The 22712-nt window shown below is 45.8% G+C and overlaps 1 protein-coding gene across 4 annotated transcripts in view; it reads right to left on the reverse strand.

The window, feature by feature from the left end:
- Positions 1-22712, reverse strand: part of LOC109998063 (phospholipid-transporting ATPase ABCA1-like) — a 45859-nt gene that overhangs the window by 3180 nt on the left and 19967 nt on the right. For 3 of the 4 annotated variants that reach the window (XM_020652795.2, XM_065954430.1, XM_065954428.1), the window contains exons 9-47: positions 16784-17027; positions 16547-16686; positions 16346-16462; positions 14801-14995; positions 12512-12720; positions 12246-12422; positions 11349-11571; positions 10892-11113; positions 10588-10792; positions 10197-10310; positions 9872-10046; positions 9388-9519; positions 9132-9271; positions 8900-9037; positions 8291-8520; positions 8128-8200; positions 7817-8019; positions 7677-7728; positions 6821-6934; positions 6505-6653; positions 6274-6398; positions 5825-5923; positions 5042-5231; positions 4247-4341; positions 4118-4150; positions 3912-4017; positions 3669-3743; positions 3383-3552; positions 2985-3162; positions 2764-2879; positions 2527-2671; positions 2317-2440; positions 2075-2204; positions 1431-1614; positions 1228-1334; positions 860-1001; positions 550-684; positions 305-408; positions 92-184 (exon numbers count right to left, since the gene is read on the reverse strand). In XM_020652795.2, the coding sequence (XP_020508451.2) occupies positions 92-184; positions 305-408; positions 550-684; positions 860-1001; positions 1228-1334; positions 1431-1614; positions 2075-2204; positions 2317-2440; positions 2527-2671; positions 2764-2879; positions 2985-3162; positions 3383-3552; positions 3669-3743; positions 3912-4017; positions 4118-4150; positions 4247-4341; positions 5042-5231; positions 5825-5923; positions 6274-6398; positions 6505-6653; positions 6821-6934; positions 7677-7728; positions 7817-8019; positions 8128-8200; positions 8291-8520; positions 8900-9037; positions 9132-9271; positions 9388-9519; positions 9872-10046; positions 10197-10310; positions 10588-10792; positions 10892-11113; positions 11349-11571; positions 12246-12422; positions 12512-12720; positions 14801-14995; positions 16346-16462; positions 16547-16686; positions 16784-17027 (5603 nt within the window). The remainder of the gene's footprint in view (positions 1-91; positions 185-304; positions 409-549; positions 685-859; positions 1002-1227; positions 1335-1430; positions 1615-2074; positions 2205-2316; positions 2441-2526; positions 2672-2763; positions 2880-2984; positions 3163-3382; positions 3553-3668; positions 3744-3911; positions 4018-4117; positions 4151-4246; positions 4342-5041; positions 5232-5824; positions 5924-6273; positions 6399-6504; positions 6654-6820; positions 6935-7676; positions 7729-7816; positions 8020-8127; positions 8201-8290; positions 8521-8899; positions 9038-9131; positions 9272-9387; positions 9520-9871; positions 10047-10196; positions 10311-10587; positions 10793-10891; positions 11114-11348; positions 11572-12245; positions 12423-12511; positions 12721-14800; positions 14996-16345; positions 16463-16546; positions 16687-16783; positions 17028-22712) is intronic. The other variant, XM_065954431.1, reaches the window with a different exon arrangement.

Raw genomic sequence — 22712 nt, forward strand, 5'->3', positions numbered from 1 at the left:
GTTTGTGGGCACGGGTAAGAAAACCGATCCTCTCTCTCTCTCTCTCTCTCTCTGGTGGTGCGTTTGAGCTTCTGGGAAAGCCTGTGCTCACCTGTTTTTGAGATGCTGCACGCTGCCCAAACAGCGGAACCTGCCGTTGACCATGATGGCCATTCTGGTGCAGAGCGCTTCACACTCCTCCATGCTGCAGAAACACACACGTTAGAGGCGAGGCGTGTCGGTGTAAATACCATAAAAGAAGATGATTAACGGCATGTTGATTCATAGTTACACAGTTCAGTGTTATTCAGACGTGTAGTCTAACCTGTGTGAGGTGAGGACTACGGATCGGCCCTCTTTGATGATGCTCAGGATGGCGTTCCACAGAGCGCGGCGTGCTTTAGGGTCCATGCCTGTGGTTGGCTCGTCCTGTGAACAGAGGACAACAGACGCTCAGCTGGGGCTTATATTCACTGTTAAACACATTCCTCTGTCTTCAGGAACATGAACCTGCTGTCGTGTTTCAGTGATTTTTTTTCTTTTTATACGATTAAAAAATGATCCACTGACCAGAAAGACCACCGGAGGTCCTCCAATGAGGGCGATGGCGGTGGACAGTTTCCTCATGTTTCCTCCACTGTAGCTGCCCGCTGATTTGTCCACATATTTCACCAAGCCCAGCTTCCTGATGCCCCACTCTGCCACCTGGTGGACAAGATGGAATATGCACCAGTGTTAAACATCTTTTCTTTTTCAAATGACTGAGTGTGAATGAAAGAGTTTTAACCCGTGTGTGTGTGTGTGTGTGTGTGTGTGTGTGTGTGTGTGTGTGTGTGTGTGTGTGTGTGTGTGTGTGTGTGTGTGTGTGTCTGTTTCTGACCTCGCACACTTCCTTCTCGGGCACTCCCCTCAGGATGGCGTAAAACTCGAGGTGCTCTCTGCCGGTCAGGAGGTCGTTGATGGCGTCGAACTGAGGGCAGTAGCCCATATTCTGATGCACCTCGTCTATCTCTGTGTTCACACTGGAGAGAGAAACACAGAATGAGTCTCGTATCGAATTTCCTCGGCTAATCAGCTGCTCATTCTCTGGAAGGAGTGGGAGGGGATTGCATTGTGCCGCCTTGATTCGATATTAATTTCAAGTGCCTTTGATTACATTGTTCATACTGAGAAAATACTACTGTGCTTACTCCTCGGAGCAGCCAGGCAGCCTGAATCACCGAGAAAAGCCTGTTGAATGTTTCTTACCTCTTGCCAGCTAGGTAGGCCTCTCCGCCGGTGACCACAGAGTCTCCTGTCAGCATCTTGAAGGTGCTGGTTTTCCCCGCGCCGTTCACTCCCAGCAAACCAAAGCACTGCACGGGTGAAAAAAAAAAAAAAAGGCGGTCAACATCGGAGTCTGGTGAGGAATCATGTGTGTGTCAGGTGTTTATGGGCTGTGTCTGTCGTACCTCTCCAGGGGGGATGCCCACACACAGCCGGTCCACTGCTGGCTTCTGTTTCCGCTTGTAAATCTTGGTGAGCTGTCTGAGCTCCAGGATGTCCGACTGTCCCGCTCCGCTCAGGATCCTCTGCCGCTCTCTGGCCACGTCCTCGTCCTCCTCTCCGATCGGCTTCAGGTGACTGGTGGACGACCTGGAGGGACACGAGAGGGAGGAGAGGTCACACTCCAGACAGAGGTACAAGGCGTTGGAGCCAAAAATATGTGTTTGAACGAGACCTTTGTAATAACAAGATTTCTCTTTATAAAAAGTGTAATACCGACACTGAACACTAGGGAGAGTGTTGGTGTATGCTGTGCAGGTCTTACAGTTTTTGACCGTACAAACTAAAACACTGACTTTGTTTTGGATGTTTAGAAGTCACATTTGTGTGGATTATTGGAATCCTAAAACCATGGACTATAAATGAACGGCTGCACGTTTCCAATCTGATGTGACCGTTGGTCATTAGTTTCCTCGACAGGCACACGCGGCCTAAACTCGTCCCTCATTCACCGCTCTGTGACTTCTGTACAATATTGTTAAAATAGTCGAGGCTTCTTCTCCCAGAGAGAGTTTGAATCATCTTAGTCATGAAAACAAGTTTCACACACCTGGCTTTGATGCAGAAGCGGTACTGAATGAGGACGGTGATGCAGAAGAAGACCACGCCCTCTACCGCCATTGCAAACAGGTTTTTCCCCACCATGTCCCAGGCCAGAGGGGAGCGGAACCGGTTTTCACCTAGAGCCAGAAAGGGGGGGGGGCAGACATTTGAATAAAAAATAAATTCTATGTCTCTTGTAAATAAACATTTAAGGATGCATAGCTTGCGTTATGATTCTGCTGTAATTACCAAATCTCTCCAAAGCGTCAGCCATGGCCTGATTCTTCACCATGTCAATCAACCCTCGGCCGAGACAGAAGTGAGGGAAGATGAGGAACACGTTCTTCAGGATGTTGTTGATGCCGCCGATTTCCTTAAAAAGAAAGAAGTACCAGTCAGTATCTGATCCTGAACAAGCAAGCACGTCTGTGTTTACTCTCTGAATAAAAAAGGACTCACATTGCTTCCAAACAGCTCCAGAACAAACGTGGAGACGCTGCCGTTTATTCCAATCAGTATGTTGACGCTGGTCAGGACCACGTAGGCCGTGCTGGGGATCTTAAAGAAGAATGAAGCCGGGTACATCAGAGGCGTGATCGACCATCTGTGGAGAGATACAGAGATGATGTTCGAGGAGAGAAATAATCAAAAGGAGGAGGAGCCAAACGAACTGAGAGAGAGTGTAAAAAAACGTACCCATAGAGCAGCAGCAGCAGAGCAAGAACGGGCAGGTTGGTGGAGGAGACGTAGGCGTCTTGTTGGAAACACATGAAGATGATGATGACCAGAGTCGCAGGCACGATGTAGTTACACTGAAAAAGACGGAGAGAAAGGAGGGTGAAGGTCGAGCTCATCGTGCTGCATATTTCAGGACATGAACGGGCATCATGTGGGTTAGGGGTTAGGTGCTCTCTTACCATATCCCAGACGAAGTTGGCCAGCCAGTAGAGGAAAGGCTGCACTCCGCTGATGAACTGCAGGTGCTTGGCCTTGTTCACTCTCTCCTGGATGAGGAACACCACAAAACTGGCCGGAACGAAGGACATGGCGAAAATCACGCAGATGGACACCAGCACGTCCACCGATGTGGTCATCCTGCGAGAGGGAGAGCAGAGATGAATATGTTTTTTTTTTTCTCCTAGTCCACTACACAGCTCCTACATTACACCTTTTGTACATTTTGTCTTTTTTTATTTAATTCTCCAATACACCAATACACCAAGTTAAATTCCTTGTATGTGTAAATGTACTTGGCAATAAAACCCGATTCTGATTCTACATGTTTTTTTTTTTTTAAATGTACAGTTTTACTCACAGTGCGACTTGTGACAGCTGCTCCTTGGTGAGGTTGAGCGGGTGATTGTAAGCGGTGATGCCAAACTTCGCCGGGTCTTTGCCGCCTTTCAGACTCGCCCGCAGGATGCCGTTGTTCATCACGTTGAGGAAGGAGCCGATGCTGTGCCAGCCCTTGTTGTTGAACCAGATCTGCAGAGAAAAAAAGAGCGATGCGTTTCAGTTCCGGTGACACTACGAGCCACGTGCAGTTGTATAACAGGAGAGTGTGTGTGTGTGTGTGTGTGTGTGTGTGTGTGTGTGCTGACCTTGACGTTATTCTTGGTGTCCAATCCTTCGATAAAACTGGAGAGGCTGTGAAAGAAACGATCTGCTGCAGTTCCCTGGAGGACGGGGAAGAGGGAGAGTGTTTTTTAGCACATGGGCGGAACAGGTCTAACGAGTCTACTTCTATATCATCTGTTTTTATTCAAACATAAATACGTTCTTCTTCTTCTTGTGCATTACTTTAATACTGAGTAAAATACTAAACATGTAAAAGTCTCTCTTACTCTCTCCAGGCGGAAGCGTCTCCTCAGCTGAGTGATCGCGTCGTCGATGTTATCGGTTTGGGAAAGAAGCTGAGAGCTCCTGGCGCCCAGCGAGAAGCCGCCGTATCTGTGAGGAGAAGGAGGGTTTTTAATATCAGTAAAGGAGAGGCACACAGCTCGATATGACTGACGGGTAAACTCAGGATGGATTAGGCCTGACAGCGTACCTGAACTCGTTGACCCAGATCTTATTCTTCAAGCTGCAAGAGAAGAAACAGACGGTTAAATATCTCGTCTTTGAACTTAAAAACACAACGCAGCGTGAACAAGCAGAAGCAGTTGGAAGTTAGCGTTACCTTTTGCCGATGATCTGAGCGTAGGTTTTCACCAGGTAGTCGGAGACGTTTCTGCCGGTCAAATTCTGAAGAGTGTCTTTCTCACTGATCATCATCTGGAAACACAAACAGACCAAACAGTTTGTTAAAATTTGTTTTAGATTGCAATGATTGAAGTTTTTAAAGATTTATTTTTGAGCGAGAGAAAGGGAGAGAGAGAGAGAGGGAGAGAGGGAGTGAGAAAGGAGCCACAGGTCAGGTTCAAACCTGGGCTGCCCACTTGAAGGACTAAAGCCTCTGTACATGGGGAGAGCTGTTTGGTTTTTTGAACCAGGCTGTAAACATGTTAATCTCTGCTGTAAAAACAGGCTTTTTAGAATGGGTGTGTATGTGACTTCCTGTGCTTCTGCAGCCAGCCTCTAGTGGACACTCGAGGAACTGCAGGATGTTGCACTTTTGCATTGTACAGCTCCTGTTTAATTACTGTTTCCTGCGTCAGTAAGGGACATAACTGGTCACAACATGCCAACCTGAGGCCAACCTGAGGATGTCCTTTAGACCCGAGTCGTTCCAGATGTTGACTGGAGAGAAGTCAGTAGCCTCACTTTCAGCAACCGCTGCAGTTAATTTATCGGATTAATGCGATTTAAAATAAAAACCGTGTAATTCCCGTGCCTTATTCTTATCCTCATGAACGCATTACCTTTAACATCTGTATCGGCTTGCTTGTATTTGTGTTCAAAAGGGAAAAAGAGCGTCCACATGTTTTCATACGTTTGCACTGATTGACTTTTCAAATTTCTTGGCGCCACAAACCTGCGGTGGTGGGAGTCCCCCGGCACCAGCGGGACACTCTGGCAGCATCCTCTTGCGTCCGCCACAGCTGCACTCACACAGGGGAGACGGGTCCTCCATGGACCAGTTCCCTGTGTCGAACAAGTCCTTCACACTCGGCGAGACCGGTGGGACCGACCACTCGTCCTTGACCTCGGTACAGTGACCGTCCCTGAAGATTACAGATAGACACGAGTTAAGGAGTGAGTTGCTTTTCGAGCCTTTCTAGATAGATAGATAGATACTTTATCAATCGTGAGGGAAATTCAAAGCATCCAGTAGCAGGTTACAAAGACGTACATGACATGAAACATTTGTTACAAATTAACCACAAAACCGACGCCCCCCCCCCCTCCCATACATATATATTAACCTGAAAAAAATATTTAAGAATACCCTTAGATGAATCAAACTTAAACTGTGCAATTAAAAATAGACTTATACAAGAAATGTACATAACCCGTGTAGGGATAAAAATATATGTGCAATTTAAACAAGCACCTATAAACAGTTGAGAAAAAAAATCTGAAATTAGACCTGAATATAAAACATAAAAAAGTGTTGACCTTCTGTTGTGTTGTTTATATATGTACAGCAATGTTTAAAAAGAAGATTATCAAAAAACAGACATTAAATAACAGTGAGTGCAAACATTAAAGGTGCGACTTAAATGAGGGGTGATGTTCATTAAGAGTGAGGTTAAATAAATTCTAAATAAATTAGGTTCTATAAATTCATTTAGATTTTAAATGAATGCCAACTCACGGTATCGGCTGTCCTCCCATGCAGCGAGTTCCAAATCCTGGTTTATCCGTCAGAGCTCCAAGTAGTTTGTTGATGTGAGGGTCTTCAGGAAGGTCATTACTAGACAGAAAGACAAAACACATACCCTTTAATTAAACACTTATATCATTACATGATTGTACCCTCTGATAATACAGAGCTTTAACAGAATGTCTTACAAGTCCTCTCAGTACGAGTATGAGACACGTTAAGTTAAGACTGAAGCCGTGCATAAAAAGGCGTTATCTTCCATATTGTCAGTTTCACAGAGACTTCCTTTAACAGCTGAGCTTGGTGAAGCAGTGCATGAGGTAATGCGCAGACCTTAGATTATCTTGTGCATCTTTAATGAGTTGTGCACTTTACAGATCAGAATAGAAAATGTTTCCATATTTAGAAAACGAGTAGAAGAGTGAAGAAAGATGTCTGACCTGATGAAGGTGAACTGCTCTCCGTACATGCTGTGATCCAGAGCCAGACTCGGGTACTTTCCAAAAGGAGGAACAATCAGACTGAAGATGAGGGCGATGCACACAAACACAGCGGGAAGAACGATCTGAAAAAAATAACAATTCAAATTCAAAATTGTTGGTGGCTGATGGACGGTAAGAAGACAAGCTGTTCATTTAAAGTTGGATGTGTGGTCAGAGCATCGGGTGTACCTGAGCAAAAAAGCCTTTCCTGGAGCGCCGAGCGTAGAGGAACCGTTTCCAGAGCAGTGCAACAAACTGCTGCCTCTTCAGGCTCCATCCTTTCACCTGGTACGAACCTTTGCCGTCTGTTCCGCTGAGCCAATCGGTCTCACGGGATTCTGCACACAGACACCGAGGAAACACATGAGCAAACACGCAACGCGCCCAGTCTGTGTCCCGGCGTTTAAGCCGTAATTAAAACTATTCGACGACTAATTTCTAAAGCAATCATAAGCAACACATCTGTTGTTATCATTGCACTGCATGCTGGGTAGTGCAGTTCTACCTGGGTCACCTTCAGAGTCGTTAAAATCAAAGTCGTCTTCGGTGAAGGGCTTCAGGCAGGACTGGTGGTCTCCGAAGGCATGATGGCGGCGGGTCCGGGTTGGAACGACTCCGTCTGCAGTGAGAGAATCTGATTTAGTACATTTTAAAAATCTTCTAAAGACCCAAACAAAGAATAATCAACACAGATTTTTCACATTTTTGCAGATCTAAATTTGAAACCTACATTATGTTTTTTTGTTGAGTACTCACATAACCTCAAATATTATCCTTTATCAAAGTCAGAGAAATCTGTAATTTTATATTTGTAACGGGACGTGTCTTGTCAAGGCGGCCGCCATGACAGACGCAACATGTTTATCGTTGCCGTGGAAACACCGAATGATACGTCAAAGACCGCTGCATAAGGAAGCGTGAGCTGCTACTGAGAGCTGTCGTCCTGTTGCTGAATGAGCTACTGTGATAAAAACATCATGTAAATTATTCTCTGATATATTAGCTCGTCTGTAAACATATTCTCTTCCTCAGGTCGGTTTCGCCCGGTTGTCATGACTACGGTCAATGCGGAGTTCGTTTTCACCGGGGGGCGGGGGAGTAGCAGAGAGAACTCCCATGATTCCCCGCTAGCCTCGACGCCATCTTTTGTTACTGTAGTATCGATTGAGAGCCCCCTGGTGGCCAAATCCACATATTGTATCTTGTAGGTAAAAATAATAAAGATATATGTATAATGTAACTTTTTAAGGATCTGCAGGAGCTCTGACTACGTCTGAGTAGTGTTTTAAAGCTTATGTTGAATGTGTGTGCCCGTGCTCTGAATCTTTCTCTCTAGACTGAAAATGCATCATGAGTCTGACCTGAAAGCTCAACAGCATCCACTCCACTGTCTTCAGCCACTTTCAGGAAAATCTGCAGAGGAGAAAGACCCCGATTAAAACATTGACACAAGATCATACAAACATGATAATCTATAAACACATCTCTGGGCTGCTCTCACCTCTTCCAGGGTGGTATCAGATATTCCATAGCTGGATATTCCCAGGTCGGTGAGTCGGTCGTCCAGCTCGTGGAAGAGCTCCACAAAGGCTCCGTCTTTAGCTGACTGGTAAGGTAAGATGTACGTGATCTCATGGCCGAGATCCTCAACCAGGCGGGCCTCGTGGACGTGCTTGAAGATCACGTTGGAGATGAGGGACACATCTGTGGTGAGGAGAATCAGTCGGAAGAGTGAGCGGTTCGGTGAAACAGGAGGGAAGAGAACATTTATTCTCAAGCTTTTCCACTTTGAAAGTTGAACGAGCGTCTTACCAATCGTGGTGGTTTCACTCTCTGGTTCGCTGCCTAGACCGGCGTCTGAGCTGCTCTCTGATACACTGTCCTCCTGAGGCAGAATGAAAGGGGGTAAACAATCTGGACAGAAGACTTCAAAAACATCTTTAAAAATATATTTCCATCGAACATCTTCTCTCACCTTCTCGGCCTTCTTGCAGTAAGAGACGGTGCTGGCAGAGTTCCTGCACGACTGAAGCGTCAGGTCGTAGTCCCTCTTGACCAGGGTCAGGTAGTAGCCCGTGCCCAGCTGGGTCTTCAGGAAGAGCGAGGAGCCGACGCAGCACAGCTTGCCGTGAGAGATGATGGCGATGCGGTCCCCCAGGATGTCGGCTTCATCCATGTGATGGGTGGAGAGGATGATGGTGCGGCCTGACGAGAGGAACAAAAGGGGATGCATTCAGCCCACCAGCCACAGAACGATGTTTAAAAAGCAACTCTCAAGTTTCACATTTGACATGAGACGTCGTCCATTTCTCTCTCTCTCTCTGATCACCTCCAGAGGTTAAATCCAAGATTAAGATTTATTTTGGGCTTTGTGTGCCTTTTTTTAATTGAGAGATAGGACAGTGGATAGAGCTGGAAATCAGGGAGAGACAGTCGGGAATGACATACGGAAAAGGAGCCACAGGCCGGACTTGAACCCGGGCCGGCCCGCCTTGAGGACCACAGCCTCCACACCATGGGGAACGCGCACCAACCACTGCGCCACCAGTGCCCCGATGAGGAGTATATTATCTGTTGTATTTACCTTGTCTGTATTTTAGCAGAAGGTCCCAGATGCCCCTGCGTGCGTAGGGATCGACCCCAGCAGTCGGTTCATCAAGGATCACGACCTTTGAGCCTCCAACAAACGCCAGAGCCACAGACAGCTTCCTCTGCATCCCTCCTGCAAAAGACAAGAAGAAGAAAGAAGGAGTCAGTCAATCTTTCTTCAAAGCCGGAATCATACTTCATGTGAAATTCAAAACAATGAAACTGACCGGACAGCGTGCTCGTGCGGGACTGGCGCTTGTGCGGCAGTCCGACATCATTCACGATTTGCTCCATCTCAGCCTTCACCATCTCCTCGGGCAACCCCTTCAGACGGGCGTAGAACCAGATGTGTTCCTCCACCGTCAGCCTGGAGGACATCAAACCAGAAATCACACGGTTACAGATACACCAGAGGCCGCGAGCGTGCAGAGAATTCTCAATGTTTGACTGTTAAAAATATGAATATCTGAAGTGCAGACGTACATGCTGAAAAGTACGTTGTGCTGGGGACAGACGCCCAGATTCTGCCGGATGGCGCTGAGCTCCGTGCGGATGTCTTTGCCGAGGATGTAGGCTGTTCCAGAGGTCGGTGGAAACAACCCCGTCAGGATCGACCTATCAGAAAGCAGAGAGGGACATATCAGTTGCCGTCCAGACTCAGCTTCAAGATTCAAGATTCAAGGTTCAAAAAACTTTATTGTCTATCACATTGTGACAGAAAATTACCTTTTGTTGAGGCTCAACATGAAAACATACAAACATTCACACTAACACTCACATTAGGTCTTAAATAGCTAAAAGTACCCTAAATAGGTAAAAACAAATATGCACAGCATTTAAAAAACATTGCTTATCATGCCTTGTTTAAAATGCGTATTGCAGTGGGAATAAAAGAGTTTTCTTTTTCGCCAGTGGTACTTTGGTAGCTTTGTAAATCTACTGCAGGTACATGTGTGCGGTCTCTTACATGGTGGTGGTCTTTCCCGCTCCGTTGTGGCCGAGGAAGGAGGTGATCTGTCCGTTGTAAAACCTCAGGGACAGTCCGTCTACGGCCAGCTTGTTTCCATGACTGTAGACTTTCACCAGATTCTCGATGTAAACGCCTGGCTCGATGTGGCCTGGCTCCTCCTCGATGCACACAGCTGCGGGTGACATAAAGACGAGGACACGTCAATAACAGTCCAGGTGTTTCTTAGGGAAAACGTGCAGACACTACAAGAGGCGAGGTGCATTTAATCGGGGTTGGCTTATATTTGAAGTTTTATGGTGGCCGTTATGATCATGATTGGTACCTTCAGCGTTTCCCTTCTTAGATATAGGGGTGGAGAGGTTGTGGTTCTCCTTCTCTCCGCACCAGTACGTCCTCGTGAAAGGGAAGTACCACGGCCTGGGAATCCCGTACTGACCTGTAATCAGGTGTATTTTCACAGTTATGACAAACTAAAGATTTCTGTATTTCACCGTACGTCCTTGATTTTCAGCGAGAGATTCAGATGTTTATTTGTTTATTTGTACATTTTATTTCATTCAAACAAACAATAAAGTTAAGACAAACAAACAAACAAACATAAAATCTCAAATTTTGAATGAATAATATCTGCCCCTCTTTCACAAAGCATTAATTAAAACAAACCAAAACTACCTAATGTGATTTATGACTTGATGCCATTATCAAAGACTCACCAGGGAACACTGCCTCGATGTACCATGTCATTACTCCGTACAGAAAAGCGTCAAACAGCATGAGGCAGATAGAGGTGGTCAGGTTGTAGCTGTCTTCCTCCAGAGGGCTGGCCAGCAGGTTGGACCATTGGATCCCAACGCCCTGCTCCTCAAACAAGGCGAAGTACTCACAGCCGAAACCAAAAGCCACAGGAGACAGCAGGCTCTGGAAGAAGAACGAGAGAGACGATTAGAGGGGTAATAATAATTTTAAAAAACTGATGTGTGAGCATGCAAAGGATTAAAAGAAAGCCCTTCCACCCACCACTATAACTTTGGCTGCGAAGCCGACGTAGTCCTGCCATGCCACACACAGCACATAGGGAAGGTAGAGGGTGAAGTATATGATGCCCCCGCAGGCGGCTGCCAGGTTGGCGCGAGAGAACATGGTGCTGATGAGGAAACACTGCATGATGGTGACGACACCAAAGGATCCCAGGAAAAGAAAGACCACGCCTGGGTCACTGTAAGGCAGCAGATTTCCCATCTGTGGAGGGAGGCAGGGAGGAAATTAAATACTTTCTTGGTTACAACATCATGACTTCATTTGTTTTCCATGATTCCCGGACAATGAAGTGTTGAAGTCAAGAAAAAAAAGAACAGGTTGACTATTGAGTCAAATGGTGACTATAACCATCAAGATTAGTAAGCTTGCTGACATTCCTGCATGTTGACAATGTTTAAAGTCATATTTGTGTGTGCGTGTCCGTGGCAACACTGACCTTTAATAACACCACCAACAAGGCGGCGCTGATCAGCAGCGGGATCAAGCTGCTGATGAACCAGCTGAGCCACAGGGTGCCGTTGTTCAGTCCCATGATCCTCATGGTCTCCTTCAGACGAGCCTCCTTCTCGTACACCACGCCCTTGATGATGATGGCCACGGAGTACATCCACGCCAGGGTCATGAAGAGAGGCATGGAGCGGCTCATCACTCGCAGGAAACTGAAGCCAAAGAGAGGAAAAGACTTATAGGGTCAAAAACCTCTGAAAATGTTCCCAAAGTGTAACAGGTGAGCTGTGTTTGTGAACACAAATTTCCACATATCCCCACCCTGCCTTTAGCAGACATTTCTCTGCCAGCACCTTGTGATGTTACTGCAGGAAGTCAAGGTGAGTTCATTAATGAATGCAGCAGGAAATATTCAGGAGAATTCACCTCCACGTGCAGGCAGGACTGATGACGTTCATTTTCTGCAATCACTGAGCGGCCAGTGAGACATTCAGGCTGGTACAGAAGATGCTTTGTGGGGCGCTGGTGGCGCAGTGGTTAGTGCACGCGCCCCATGTATGGAGGCTATAGTCCTCTAAGCGGGCGGCCCAGTTTCAAATCCCACCTGTGGCTCCTTTCCTGCATGTCATTCCCCACTCTCTCGCTCTCCCTGATTTCCAACTCTATCCATTGTCCTATCTCTCCATTAAAGGCACAAGCAGCCCAAACATAAATCTTTAAAAAGAAGCTGCTTTGTACTCTTTCTAGAAATCTCTTTCACACTCTTTCTTTTAAAATGTTAATACATCCCATAACATGTTGCAATGATATAAAGGCACCACAGTGTCCTGTCTTGACTCCTTACATGAGAAATGTTCAGGCGTGCACATGAGGAAAGGTCACTTACATGTCGTCGACGTAGCAGGGGTAAGGCATCTGCTGAATGTAGATCCCCGTCCTCTCTTTACTGCCGGTGATGGCTCTGATGATCCCGTGCTCGACGACGTCCTGCAGGTAAGCAAATCCGCCCCAGATGTACCGAAGGTCCTCGAAGGGGTCTGCCCTGGGACCGGGGTCCCAATACCTGGAAAAAAAAAGATAAAAAATCAGAGCGCTCAAAGAAATCTGCATTTGATCTGTAATGGAGTCAAAGAGTTGGATGCGGAGTCGTACCCGTCCTTGATCTTGTTTGTCCTCTCCACATTATCGATGTCCATGCGGATCTTGTAGTTGACGTTGGGAGGTAAGTCGGTGCTGTTGTTGTGCGCGATGTCAGGAAACACAATCCCTGCCCAGAACTTCTGGTTGTCCAGTAGACCCATGGACTTGTTGACCAGACGCTCCTCGTTGGCGACTGGCTCCAGCTTGTCCAGGTTCACACACTGATGGGAGAAGACAGCGAGGTTATTTAACCGATTAATTCACATTATTTTATAGACTCTGTTAATCCCCCGAGAGGCAAGGACTCTCAGGTTCACACTTTGTTTATGAGTGACTGTGACGACTCGTCTTCTATATGCAAGGAGAGCAGCTTTGTGTCTGGTAGTCCTTTCAGATCGGCACAAAAACTACTGAAAAGTTCCTGACATGTCGGGTGCTGCAGGTAACTAAATATTTTATTTTATTGCGAGCAATCCAGGCCTAATTTTTTACCTTTTCTATCTTAAAATAAGATGTTCGTCTGGATTTTGCAGCTTCATGTGTCTTAAGTTTAGTGCACAGAGATATTAAAGACGAGAGCTGTTGCTCAGGTTTTGAGTTTTTTTGCAGCGTCAGCACAAATCCAGCTCACACAATCACGTGCTCGGTGTTCTTCAGAAGCTGAACAACAACGATGAACTCTGCGACCTTTAACACAAAATCATGTGCTTCGGGTTGACGGGCACCGAGTAACCCGGCCAGAGTTGCAGATTAGCCGCTCACAGGCTGTACAGAGCTGACATAAGCAGACTTATACCTCATCCCCCTCGCACCTTGTGAGACGCCGGTGAGAGCGTAATGAAAACACGGCGTAAGAGCTCCTAATGCTGCAGGTGTGTCGAGGCTTTATGGCAGAGAGGACTGTCAGTTATCAGACATTTTATGATGTTACACGGTCAGTGGGGCAGCGGGATGTTTCATTAAAGAAATCTTTGATGTTTTGAGGACATTTGAAAGTTTATAAATCTTCCTTTTGTAATGACTGATCCGTGTATTTTCTCCTCGGTGCAAAGAGGGACAACGAGCTGGGGAGGGTAAAAACATTGGTTACAGCGACAAGATCAACTTTCATAATCAGCTCATTCGCCGTAACATATCCGTGCCACATCTTGAATCTTGTGTTTACAATTACCCGCATTTATCAAGAAATTCCCTGGACCAAAAATAAGTTACACAACGACCTCCCATTCATCAGGGCATGGACATCAATTAGCGCTTGGCAGGGAGTTTAGCCGTGGCTGTTTATCCTCAGGGGCTCAGCTCTGGCACACTGACCCACAGCGCCCAGACGGAGAGAGCATTAACTCGATTTCACCGGGGGAAGAAGGGGGAAAAGAACATTTGATTGTAAAAGCTTTTTATAGCCTCTCCAAAGTTAATTAAAGAAACAAAGAAGATGGACGAGGGTGTTGTAACTGATGACCTCTTCGGGGAATTAGCATTTAAACTATTTTTACAGCTTTGTTTAACGTGAAGAATGAGATGAAGGGATGACACTGGAAAATAGCAAACAAGACGTTGACAGACTCGACTTATGACCATAACGACTTGAAGTGTTTGGGAAATGTCCCTGACAACATGACGAAGCACAGTTTAATAATTTCAAACGTCTACATGTCATGTGAAATGACTCATAAACACAATCACCTGGCTTTGAAATTTAAGTACTGCTTTTTTTACAGGCTTGCATCAACTTTTTGAGGAACATTTTTTCAGCACATTATCAGGGACGGGACATTTTCGGGGTGTTAGTCGCATGTGCAAACCAAGCAGCAACCCTTTGGGTGTTGAAAAATGAAGTTGCAAAATCCTGCAGTACCTCGAGTGTCCACTAGAGGCTGGCTTCAGGAAAACAGGAAGTCACATACACACCCATTCTAAAAAGCCTGTTTTTACAGCAGAGATTAACATGTTTACAGTCTGGTTCAAAAAACAAACAGGTCTGATTAGCTCGATCGACACACTGTACGGGGGGTGAATGTTTTGATGACTCATCAGTTTTGATTTGATGAAGGATAAGAGTTATTCACAATAAGGCATGAAGCTGACCTGATTGACAGGCGGGCGCGGTGTAACGGTTTGTCAGGAGGTTTAAAACCCACCTCAGCTCCAACTCTCAGCCTGTCGTTAGGTTGACTGAAAGTTAGACTGAGACAGCATTTCCAGCATGGAGACCGCCATCGATGGGACTCCACATCCTTTTTTTTTTTTTAATCTACAGATGTGTGTTCACTTGTGCATCTTCTTTTTCATCACACTCACCTCCATGAAGCGTGAGATGGTCTGTATGGCCTGGTCCGTCTCGTTGAAGACTTCCCTCCAGGTGTAGGCCGATCCTGCGGGTCTTTGGTCCTCCGACAACTTGGACAGAAAGTTGGACACGTCCGACACGCGCCACTCGGTCCCACTGAGCTGCGCGTTAAAGAAGGCGGCGCTGGCGTTGTTCTGGAGCAGAGTCTGCAACAAAGGATCAGATATTCAGAATGAATGCATCTTCAATATTTAAGCCGAGGCTCAGAATGTCGCTGTCCTGAGAGTTCACCGTCTTCTTTGACCTTCTTCCTGCAGCACTGATAATTGTGTCAAACAGTTAAATGGTTAAATAATCACAGTGTGACCTTCATTCTGCTGAGCTGTTTGGCTTTGAGTTTCTTGTGACCTATTTTACCGTCACTCGATTTTCTGTTTTCCTCTGACTGATGACAGGCGGAGCAGACAGCCCTCTTATCAAATAATGATCTGAGCTGAGTTTTATATAAGCCCTGTTGTTGTTTTAAATCTCTGACAGAAACAGAATCAGTCTTTTGAAACGCTTAAAGTGAATTAAAAATGAATTTATCCCGAGATCAGGGACTCTGGTGAATCTTTTTTTTTAAATTTAACAATACCACCTTTCACCACTAGGTGGAGACGGTGCTTGTGCAATCTGCAAAGAAATGTGGAGCTGTGGTAAAAGAAAAAACATCCACATGAAATGGAGACAGCCATGTTATGAAGCACACGCAGTTTGATGGGAACGTCGATCTTTCTTAAATGTGCTCTCATAAATCTGAACCAAACATTACGTCCTGTTGTATGAAAGGAAACCACTTTGTTTGTTTGATGAGATCAGAGTGAGAAGAAATACATTTTGTTATCGTGCTAATAATTCCTGTTGCTTGTTGTCTTGTTTTAGTCAATAAAGTTTTTCTGGTGACCTCACTGTGAATTTATCTGTCCTTGCAAGATAAAGCTTCTCTTTATCTTGCACTTGAAAGCCGTCATGTCTTTCTTAGCCTCTGTACTCTTTCTCCACGGCTGGATTACAAAAAGATTGCATGCTTTGTTAACTGTAAATGAAACCCACTGTGTTCACAGATAATGGTTTGTGTTCCTGACCTCATGCAGTGACGTCCACCACAGAATCACGTCCGTCTTTAATGCACGGCCTCCTTTTTGGAGTGTGTTCAAAATTGGCACAAAGTTTTCTAGAAACTACCAAATGTCTCAGTTTTCAACATTCGATTTGTTGTTTTTTCTTAACAAATAAAGGCCCTTAATGTTTTTGGAAACATGGTTGTAAATCTGCCCCGCTGTGAGAAAGCAGATGAATAAGATTCTGTGACATTTGTGGACGCTTCATGTAGTCCTGAGCTGCTTTGGTGCGGGTGGCCTCAGAGGTTTTTTTCCTCCCTCCGCAGTTACATCGGACACTTAATTACACTGATGCCAGATAAGTGCCTTTAAACCTCGGCGTGTAAACAGGAAGAGCTCCAAGAACAAAGCTCTGACATGCGCACGGGTGTGTCGTAAACCGTCCCCACTCACCCTGACCAGGTCCATTTCCTCGCTGTTCTCCATGAAGCTCCAGACTTTGGGCCTCATCTCCTCCCACATGCCTCCGAGATCCCTGAGCACGCCGAGCTCCTGGAACGTCTTATTAACCTGCGGGAACACATGGACTCGTTTAGTAAGGCTGTAGCCATGATAGTGGTGGTGGTGGTGGGGCGAGGGGGGGGGTATCTGTACCTCGTGGATAATTCTCTGGGTTGCCGGAGTATCGGGGGTGTACAGGATCTTCCCCATGAGCAGAGGCTTCAGAGCTCTCCAGATCATCCTGGAGATGGGGCTGGACTCCAGGCTCCTCATCATGTTGTTACAATACGGAGCTGCAAAAGTGAACACACAGACATCCTCAATCTGCCGCGCTCCATCGGTAAATAAAGGTAAAGGTCGCTTCAGGGTTGTCGGCGTTGAGAAACTTACTGGACGAGTTGTCGTAAGCGGAGACGGGATCGCTGTCGCTGTCGTTGCCATGGTTTCCGAACAACGCCTTGTAGTTGTTGTCCTCGTACCAGTTGAGGGACTTGATCTTGAGGCCGCCCCCCTCTGGGTGCCCGCAGACAATACGGGACACGGCCTGGTACATCTGGTTGGGGGAGCCGGTGGCGTTTGCGGTCAGATAAAGGATCTCCTTACGCATTTCCTTCCAGCTGTTCATACCGGCAAGCTGCAGACACAAATACAAATGTTAGCATGCACAATTTCTAACTGTCTTAAAAACGGGGCGATGCAAAGGCACATCTTCACAAACCAAGAGATGTTAAACCAGCTGTGTATACGTCACAAAAAAACACACAAAACCCGACATAAAGGGGTTAAAAAAATCAGCTCAACAGAGGTTGTCATGGTTGGCAAAAATGATTTCCCTCAATACCTTAAATACCACGTCTTTTAAAACCGATTAGTAGTATCAAAAAGTACCAAAGCTTTAAAGAAACTGCAGATCTTCAGTTGCAGAGAAAGAGCGAGCAGGTGCGCAAATACTCCAATACTGACATTTCTGAAGGTGCAAACGTTATGTTGATGTTTCTCACAGACAGACAGAGAGCAGAGGAGGAGAGAGCGTCTAAATTGCACAAATTCACTGGCAACATTTCGGTACCAAAACGTTGCCAAATTCTGGTATTGACACCTCGACAGAGGTAGAGACCCTGCAGACCCACAGAGACCCTGCACACTTTCTTCTGCAGGGTCTACATTTACCATTAAGCTTTAAGGTTTTTAACACTATATTTCTTTTCAACAAGAATTAAACCGTCATATCTGTCTTCATGTCCGTGCATCACATCGATCCCTCTCTCTCTGTCCCAGAAAGCCTGAACAGACGGCACAGACATGTATCATCTTTCACAACAAACTCAACTTTAATCAAGACCGTATATGTGCACGTCTGTGGTGGTTGTAGGTCGGGGGTCATTAAAGGTTATCATCTGCACTCTGAGTGGTTTTTATATGGGGAAGTTAAGTGTGGCACATTTGGGTGGAGACACGCAGCACTTAGCTGTCTGCCTGACAGAGATAAATTTAACTGCTGTTCCCAACGCTATCTTCGTCGGAGCTGTGTGAGGCTCGGGGGGCGGCGCTGTCCCGTCGCCCTGTCATCACAGGTTGAGACTCAGCTGCTATTAAAAGTCTAATCATAGTCCAGCGCTGTTGGCAACGTCAAAAATAAAAAGTTAAATCCTCAAATGTGAGCCAGCGAGAAATTAAACTAAAACATTTAACCTCCCTTTGAAGTGTTTTTGGTATTATGAGATGTGATCAGCTTAAAAAACAACAAACATTCATTCTTTATATCGTTCCAGTGGAGCCTAAAAAGTCCTGATGTTTGTTTCTTTTCACCCAGAGAAAGATCATGTCGAGTTGTTACATCAGGCTGAAGGCAGCCCGGGAGTTCATTCTGGTTCATGCAGAGGTAACTTCAGGTCAAGAGACAAGTCGCCACAAGTTCCCTGTTCGAGTCTCAGAGCTGGTCAACTGCACATTCAATTATGTCATCGACTCATGACAGGAGAAGCAAACGACAGGAGGGGTGTTGTGTTTTTTTTTTCCCCTGTTGCAAGTTACACAGAGAAGAAGAAGAAGAAGAGGGACACTTTTGTTTCCCAAGAACGAACCACAGGAGGTTCTTCTGGCTTAGGTTAAGCTCAAGCTGTGCATGTGTTTGTGTGTGTGTCTGTGTGTCTGTGCTTGGTGAGATACGTCGATGTGCAAACACTGGTCTAAGCATCTGTGTTTCACTGCACCATCATCTGCAATAATTATTTCTGTATATAACTGTGCACACACTTTTTATGAGCGTAAAATGTGACGAGGTCGAATGTAGTTTACAGAAACTGAAGGACGGTGAAGGAAGGAATGAAAATCTTAAGCGAAAGAAAGAGAGAACAAAGGAAAGAGAGATGAGGAAGCAGAGGAGCAGGAGTTAGCAATAAGCGCAGTGAAAGGTGCAAGAACAAAGAGAGGTTACTATCGGTCATCTCCTAACAGGCAAACCTCCGCAGGCTGAACAAGCGGAGCGCTATTATCCTCACTGACACACATGCACACACAAACACACACACACACACACACAAACACGGGCGGGACGAGGGAACAAACAGGCAGAAGATCCTGACATGGCATGCTCGGCTGTTTCAGAACAAATAAAACTGCTCTGTGTTGTTTCAAGTCAGCTGTCTGCAGTGTGTGTGTGTGTGTGTGTGTGTGTGTGTGTGTGTGTGTGTGTGTGTGTGTGTGTGTGTGTGTGTGCGTGTGTGTGTGTGTGTGTTTCTCTTTCCGTCAGCAGGACATTCAACACTGTTTTCCAACAAAGAGAAAGTGAGACTGAGGGAACTGTTGCGTCTCAGATCACAGATCAGCTGAGACAGCTGCAGCTGAGAAAAACCTGTCGCTCGCTTTCATGCACAAAGCTGGCTGCACAAATGTGTGTCTGTGTCAGACTGCAGCTTGCATGTCTGTGTTCTCCTGGGTAGGGATTTTTTTTTTTTTTGCATCAAAAGGTTCTCAGGAAGTGTGTGTGTGTGCCTTTAAAGATGTGCATTTGTGTGTTGATGCCTGGGGCTACAGAAGCTGCAAAAACAGAAACCTCAAACCCCTCAATGATTTCCTGCTGTTCTCATGTCGGATGTTCACACACACACACACACACACACACACACACACACACACACACACACACACACACACACACACACACACACACACACACACACGAAAATGTGTCTTCCTGCTAAGAGTGTGTGTTAGTCTGCCCAGGTTGGGAATCATAAGCCTGTGCTGAAAACGCTTTTGTGTGACCGAGTTGGTGTGTCATTTTCCTGCGGGAATGATGCCTGTGTTAATTTGGGTGACAAGATGAGACAGACACACACACACACACACACACACACACACACACACACACACACAACACACACACAACACACACACAACACACACACACACACACACACACACACACACACACACACACACACACACACACACACACACACACACACACACGCACACACACACACACACCCACACACATTCACAGACAGACAGACGGGCCGGCAGCAGAGCAGGATTGTCCCACAGTAACCTCGCAGCGCAGCCTGTGTGAGGTTACTAAAGTTCACATTTTCACTTCAGCTCACAGCTATGTAGACCGGAGCAGCGGAGCAGCGGAGCAGCTCATTGGCAAATCAAAGATGAATTGTTAACATCAAAATTAAACAATTTATCTTCATCAGAACCAGCTCGTAGGCTGAATCTTTAAAGACTTTAGAGGAACAAGTTTGTCCTCCTGAGGTTGTTACAGTTGAATCCTGCAACCATAGCAACCCACTGAAAATGATGATGATGAAACACAGCTCACTAGGAAGAAGGGAAGAAGACAGTGACAGGCATCTTTGAGTAGACATGCATAAAACTAATTCAAGTATAAATTAAAAACAGAGGGGCTCTGTGGCACATCGTATAAACTGCAGAATAACTCCTGAATATTTCCAGGACATTTCAGGACCGACGGCCCCTGCAATCTTCTTGAGTTGATCTTTCCCACATGCACTTCACAGCCGGAGACTCAGACAGGATGTTATCTATAAACAGAACTATGTGGAAATGAAAGATGAAGCAACAGAGTCTGAAGCTATGATGGCATTGCTGCCTCTAACTCGCCATATTCAGGGCGTCAATAAGAGAGCGGAGAAGAACATACAGGAAAGATTCCAGGATAGGCAGGAGTGAGAATCCATCCGTTCACACGCCCTGAAAATATCCAGATGTTTTCAGGAGTTTGGTGCTCGTGTGAACAGGCATAAAGACGACAGTGACTGTGTACCGGAGCAGAGAGGTTACTAGAGTTTAATAACACACTCCCAATCGCTCTGCTAAGCAACCACTTAAGCTTCTTACTGGGAACAATACAAAGGAGACAAATGGCACTAATGTTTCCGAGCAGTGTGTCGATTAGCCAAGACTTAAACTGAAACTCACTGGCCTTGTTTTTTTTCTCATAATGATGGCTGTAGTTTGAGTTTTCCCCATACGGCCGGCCTCCTGATCTCAGAGGGAAGAGTGCAGCTCGTCATGATTCAACATTTAACATCTACATTTAATGAAGAGCACAGCCGGCTGTTGAACGCTATCGACGAGCTTCGATTGAGAAACGATCGTTTCCACAACGTCCATCCTTCTGATGTTGAAGATTTGAAGTTTTGTGACGACTAAACATGTTTGTGACATTCCTATTTTGGGACACACGTTTGCGCAGAAGTCAGACACATTATCGCTGCGGTTCTCTTTCGTCCTCCAGCAGTGATAAGCCGCGGATTGAAATACAGGCTGCAGATGATTACTGGTCAGGGAGTGGAGGTTACATGAGTGCATTCTTCAACTTTGCCAGCTTCAAACCCGAATAATCTGCTTCTAACTGAGCAATGCCCGCTGAAGTGAAGGGATTCCAGCGGGCATCAGAATAAACAGAGACTGAATTAGAAGCTCTGTTAGGGAATATACCACACGTGCTCCCAACGTTTCCTGTCTCTCTTCAGCAGTCCAATCAATTAGTAATCGATACAAATATGGACAATTTAAATCAATTAGAAAACATATCTATATATTGTAATACTGTTTTTTTTAACCAGCAGAGGGCACCATCTGCTTATGACTTCTCTTGTTCGACTTCAGTAGCTGAAGAAGAACGACGTACACATGACAGAACAGGTGAAGGTTGAGAAAGCAGGGGTTTTTTTTTTCAAATCGAGAGTGAAGACTAAAGACGAGCAGGAAACGTACAAGACAAAACCAGAGACCGATTGACGACTCACATCATGCAGCACGTACAGCGTTGCTACGCTACAAAGTTCAAAACACCAAAAACAATATGAGACTCAGGGATTCAGGACTCAGCAGATTTATATCCCCGCACCCCACACTTTACCTCAGTGTCCTGATCGGTTTGATATTGCCTCCTCAAGAGTTTAAAAGTTTAAAAAATGAACAAACATACGTTGGTGAAACCCGGGAGGAAGCTGTGAAAGATGGATTTTAATTAACAGCGTCCTACTATTGTCTTAAGTTAATGTAATACGTTAATGTATTTTATTTTGTTCGGTAATAGTCGAGTTCTCACACAGCGGGCAATGAAAAGGGATTTAAAGGATTAGGAAAGGTTGACAAATTACTGGTTACGGATAGAAGAAAAGAAAAGCCTGTTACAGCTGCTTCAACAGCACACACACACACACACACACACACACACACACACACACACACAGCTGGGTTTTTAATGTTTTGCAAACTCAGCAGGGCAGGAGCCTGAGAGAGAGAGAGAGAGGGCGAGAGAGAGATGGGGGTTGTGCTGTTTTTGTTTTCTGCTGCTTCTCTGCTTTCATCGGAGCAGATCGGACTGCACTACGTTAGCTTATTCCAGGTGTGTGAGCGCCCGTGAGCGTAAATGTGTGTGCACGTGATCCTGACGGCGAGGACAGTGCACCTGGTCGTCAGCTCAGCTCAGTGAGGCTTGTTGTGCCGTCATCCACGGGAACATCGCACACAGCCGGTTTGCTCAAACACAGAAGCTGAAGAATATATATATTCTTTTTTTTGCGGAGCTGTCATGACCCAGACTGTTACGATTAATCTGAAGTGGAATTAGCTTTAAAAAAAATGTGGAAATGAAAGCCCACTGTGGTGGACAATAAAAAGATGGAAATCCTTAACGAGCATGAAAAACGATCCGTTTCAACACATGACCAGCGTCTGACAGTCTCAATCTGATCACACATCCAGGCTAACAAGCTCTCCAAAATCTGTCCGGCTAAACGAAGCAGCGTGTTTGTTTGGACTCTCTAGGGTTCCCGAC

This window comes from Labrus bergylta, chromosome 1 (genome assembly GCF_963930695.1).
Source record: "Labrus bergylta chromosome 1, fLabBer1.1, whole genome shotgun sequence".
Classification (NCBI taxonomy): domain Eukaryota; kingdom Metazoa; phylum Chordata; class Actinopteri; order Labriformes; family Labridae; genus Labrus; species Labrus bergylta.